At 33.8% G+C, this 4,262-nt stretch overlaps 1 protein-coding gene and 1 long non-coding RNA gene across 2 annotated transcripts; one reads left to right on the forward strand and one right to left on the reverse strand.

Annotated features, from left to right (window-relative positions):
• The first annotated feature begins 1,186 nt into the window (after window positions 1–1,186).
• LOC136976132 (uncharacterized protein F54H12.2-like) lies at window positions 1,187–2,476 on the forward strand. The gene has a single exon (XM_067271344.1). The coding sequence runs from the start codon at window positions 1,187–1,189 to the stop codon at window positions 2,474–2,476; it is 1,290 nt and encodes a 429-aa protein (XP_067127445.1).
• Window positions 2,477–3,680: 1,204 nt separating this feature from the next.
• Window positions 3,681–4,054, reverse strand: LOC136976140 (uncharacterized). The gene is made up of 3 exons (XR_010880882.1): window positions 4,038–4,054; window positions 3,916–3,969; window positions 3,681–3,850 (listed from the first exon to the last, which is right to left on the reverse strand). It is a non-coding gene; the product is annotated as an uncharacterized lncRNA (long non-coding RNA).
• Between the last annotated feature and the right edge of the window lie 208 nt (window positions 4,055–4,262).

Raw genomic sequence — 4,262 nt, forward strand, 5'->3', positions numbered from 1 at the left:
ACTGTGGATATAAATATAAAAGACGAGCACGAGTTATTTATCACCGTAAAGGATTCGTCGAAATTACTTTATATGCTAAACTTACCTAACGAAGATACTGTATTAAGGGGTAATTCGACTCATAATTTTCGACTGTCGACTCAGGACTACTCTAACGAATATTTTAATTTAGTGGAGAAAAATAGAAAGAGAGAAGTAATTAAGAAAGTTTATAAAGACGAAAAAATCTTTATTCCTATCGGATTATACTCGTCTCCCGAAAAATTTCTTAGCATTTTTAAGTATATAAAACTGGCATTGCTGCCTAATAATAAAATTATTTTAAAAGTTCCGTGGAATATTTCTGTAGAATTTGGAGATGAATTGAAAGATTTTCTCGGATTTACGGCTACAAAATTTCCACCCGGCGAATATATAAGTCGCTATCCCATCGAAATGTCGGCAGGAATTTCGGAAATTTTTATTTACTCGAATATTATTTCTTCTCATCACGTAGGAGATATAACAGCCCCGTTATTAAGAGTTATACCCGTTATGGGCACGAAAGAAGATCAGATAGTCAAAGTTTATTCCAAACCTTTGTATTTTCCTATTAGGAAAAATTTTATCGAAACAATCGAAATCGAACTGAGATCTGCGAGCGGAAAAGAGATAGTCTTTTTCGGAGGAAAAACAATATTAATTTTATCTTTTAAACAGTTATAAATACCTGTTAGTTTAATATCTAGCATTAGTTTGTCTTTAAGAAGTGCAAAATGAAGCTCGATCCAAAAGCTTGTATAAATTACTACTGTAATCAAGCAGGAGGTACGTTATGGACTCCCGATTTATATTTGAGGCAACATTTGACGGGACGAGGTTATTTTGCGGGGCCTCAAATTCAGCGAGGGTATGGATTCTTCGCTGATCTTTTTAGAAAATCAGTACCGATTCTGGGCCGAATCGGATCGTATCTGGGGCGCAAAGCATTAAATTTTGCGTCGGGTGTTGGATCAGACCTAATTGCGGGGAAATCATTTAAAGAATCGGCAAAATCGCATCTAAAGGATATTGGCTCTGAAATTAAAGATGATGTAGTTAAAAAAGTGCAAGGCGGATCGGGTATAAAACGAAAGCGACCGAAGAGACTGAAGCAGACGCAGAATAAAAGACGGAAAGTACACGATATATTTTCGGAATAAGAAAAATGGACCCGAATTCCTGCCCCTGCACCAAAAGCGAGCTCGACTTATTTAGCACCGTTTCGACGCAACTGGCCATCGACAATACTACAGAAGTTATTGTTCATCCCGTAGCAACAATATCGGATAGCCGTGCCCCGATAGAATTTTACATATCCGGTTCTGGCGAAAATTATATCGACTTGCATTCGATTTATCTCCACGTTCAAGCAAAAATTATTAAAAACGACGGAACGGACGTTTCTGCCGAAGAAAAGGTCGCACCTGTTAATTATTTTTTAAATAGTTTATTTTCTCAATGCAGCGTGTTTTTAAATGATAAACAAATAATTTCGCAGACTAATTACTGCTACCGATCTATTTTAGAAGCATTATTATTTTATTCAAAAGATGCGCAGGAAACTTTTTTAACGAGCGCATTATTTTATAAAGATACTGCGCAATATATGGACTCGTTAGACGATAATAATGAAGGATTGGCTAAAAGATTTAATATTGCTAAACAAAGTAAATTAATAGATTTAATCGGAAGGCTTCATATCGATTTGTCTAATCAACCTAAATTGTTAATTAATAACGTTGATTTAAGAATTAAATTAGAAAGATCTAAAGACGATTTTGCTCTAATGTCTACCAGCAATAATTATAAAATAATTATAAAAAACGCGTCTTTAAAAATTAATAAAGTAGACGTTAGTTCGTCTGTTCAAATTGGAATAGAAAAAGCGCTGCAAACAGGCATCATAAAAATGCCGTTTCGAAGAACGGATGTAAAAGTTTTTACCCTAAGTAGCGGAATACAATCTACTAATATCTCAAACGCCGTAATCGGCCAGCTGCCTTACAGAATGACTATCGGACTAGTTTCTAATACCGCATTTAATGGAAATGTAAAATATAATCCTTTCAATTTTAAAAATTACAATTTAAATTATATATGTTTATTAAAAGACAACCAAATGTTTCCGCCGCAACCATATTCTCCGAATTATGGAGGAGACGCCTATGGAAGGAATTTTATATCATTATTCGAAGATATAGGATGTATTAATCACCATAAATATACTAACATATCTTACAAAGAGTATAAAGACGGATATACTCTCTACAGTTTCGACTTAACACAGGATCGAGCCGCCTCCGAATCACATAAGAGTATAAATCAAATAGGAAACATCTCAATCGAATTTAAGTTCGCAACGGCATTACTAGAAACTGTAAACGTTATTTGTTTACTCGAATACAATAATACTCTAGAAATCGATGCTTCGAGGACTGTTTTTGTCGATTACTAATGAACACCATCACGCTGTGGAGGCTCGCATCCAGCGATCCGAAAATAAGAGAAACTTTTGGAGGAGTTTTTGCATCGGATGATTTACCTGTTTGCATCGCTAAGTATAAATCGTATATAATTAACTTAGACGAAAGAAATAAACCCGGAACTCACTGGATATCGGTATTCTTTGACGGAAAAATCTGTTTTTACTACGATAGTTATGGGATTAAGCCATCGAAACAGAATATAATAAATTTTATAACACGCAATTCTAAAACTTGTTGCTGGAATAATAACGTTCATCAGAGTTTATATTCGACGAATTGCGGCTATTTTTGTTTGTATTTTCTATATAAAATGAATAGAAACCAATGTTTAAACGAATTAAGTAAAACGGATAAAGTCTATAACGACGAATTTGTACAAAACTTTGTTAAACACCGTTTGTATTTAGCGCGCCCACTTACTGTAACGTATAACCAATGCTGTAATTCAATGAAAAATAATAAAAGCATTTAAAGTGTAAAAAAATTGCTTTATTTTTTCAAAAATAAATTACAGGTGGGGGTATTGCCATATATCTGTAAATAAAAAAACCCGAAATTAAAAAATAAATATAATATTATTTACCGATTTTTATATAAGAATAAAATATATTTACTGTGTTTAAACATGTATGTCTTATACGAAAAAACATCGCACAGAGGACAATGAGCAATAAAACGGGTATGGTCCGTACAGATGTTTAATAGCGAGGCACCATCCTGCGGCCGACGACATTCGTGCGGATAACCCATCCTGTGAATACTACACACCGTTTCTTTCGTCCGTTTTTTGGGAGGAGGGCAGTTGTGAGGGTATTTTTTTAGATGGTTCGGGCATGGAACCCTTATGTCGGAAGATTTCGGCACGCCGAAATCTTCTAGATCGAAGTATGGTATATACACGTTATAAATTTCACTCGTTAAATCTAAAAAATTTTTTTCAATTTTCCCTCCCTTATAATAAAAAATTTTATATTTTAAAAATAAATCATATAAAATTCGACAAACATTTTCACTTTTCTCCCACTCACCAAAAGGCCCTTCTTCGTATGCTAAATAAAGACCGTGTAAATGGTTGCCGAATCTTACATTTTTTTGATTAGAAAAATTTAACCACTCGAAAACAATATTTTCATTATAAAAATTAATTATATCGAATTCGTTCCAATTGCACGCCACATACCCGACCTGACGACATAAGGTATCGAATGCGAGACCCATATCCTTGATTGTAAATACCTCAAAATCTATAATTACTCCTATATTACATTTCTCCTCCTCCCTCGTATAGAAACGGTGTGGATGCATAGTCATCCACGCAGGATGTGAATCTATCCAGTCGTAATCTAATTTATATAAATATATATTATATAAAGAATAAAGAAAACCTTGTTTTTATTTTAGTACTCACATTTAAAATCGCAAGATCCATCGCGGACTGCAGGTATAGCAGAATTTACATTATCTAAAATATTTCTTTTTTTAAAAAAATATATTAATTAAATGTAGATATATATATAAAAATATACTTACAAGCCATCTTCTAGCTGGATGTTTCGAGTTTGATAGAAACTTCTGAGTTCCGAGCGGTATTTATACAAAATTCGAGGGTATAAAAAACTTTCTAGCAACCGAGATCGTTTTCCTTAAACTTTCTAGAGACGTGGAAAATAAATTAGAGGTTTATAATCTATGCCGACGGGTTGCTGAAGGGGTTATGAATGGCACAGTTAGATTATTTTCGCTGTCGACACGACG

This window comes from Centruroides vittatus, unplaced genomic scaffold, assembly GCF_030686945.1.
Source record: "Centruroides vittatus isolate TY-2023 unplaced genomic scaffold, ASM3068694v2 contig_394, whole genome shotgun sequence".
In the NCBI taxonomy this organism is placed as follows: Eukaryota; Metazoa; Arthropoda; class Arachnida; order Scorpiones; family Buthidae; genus Centruroides; species Centruroides vittatus.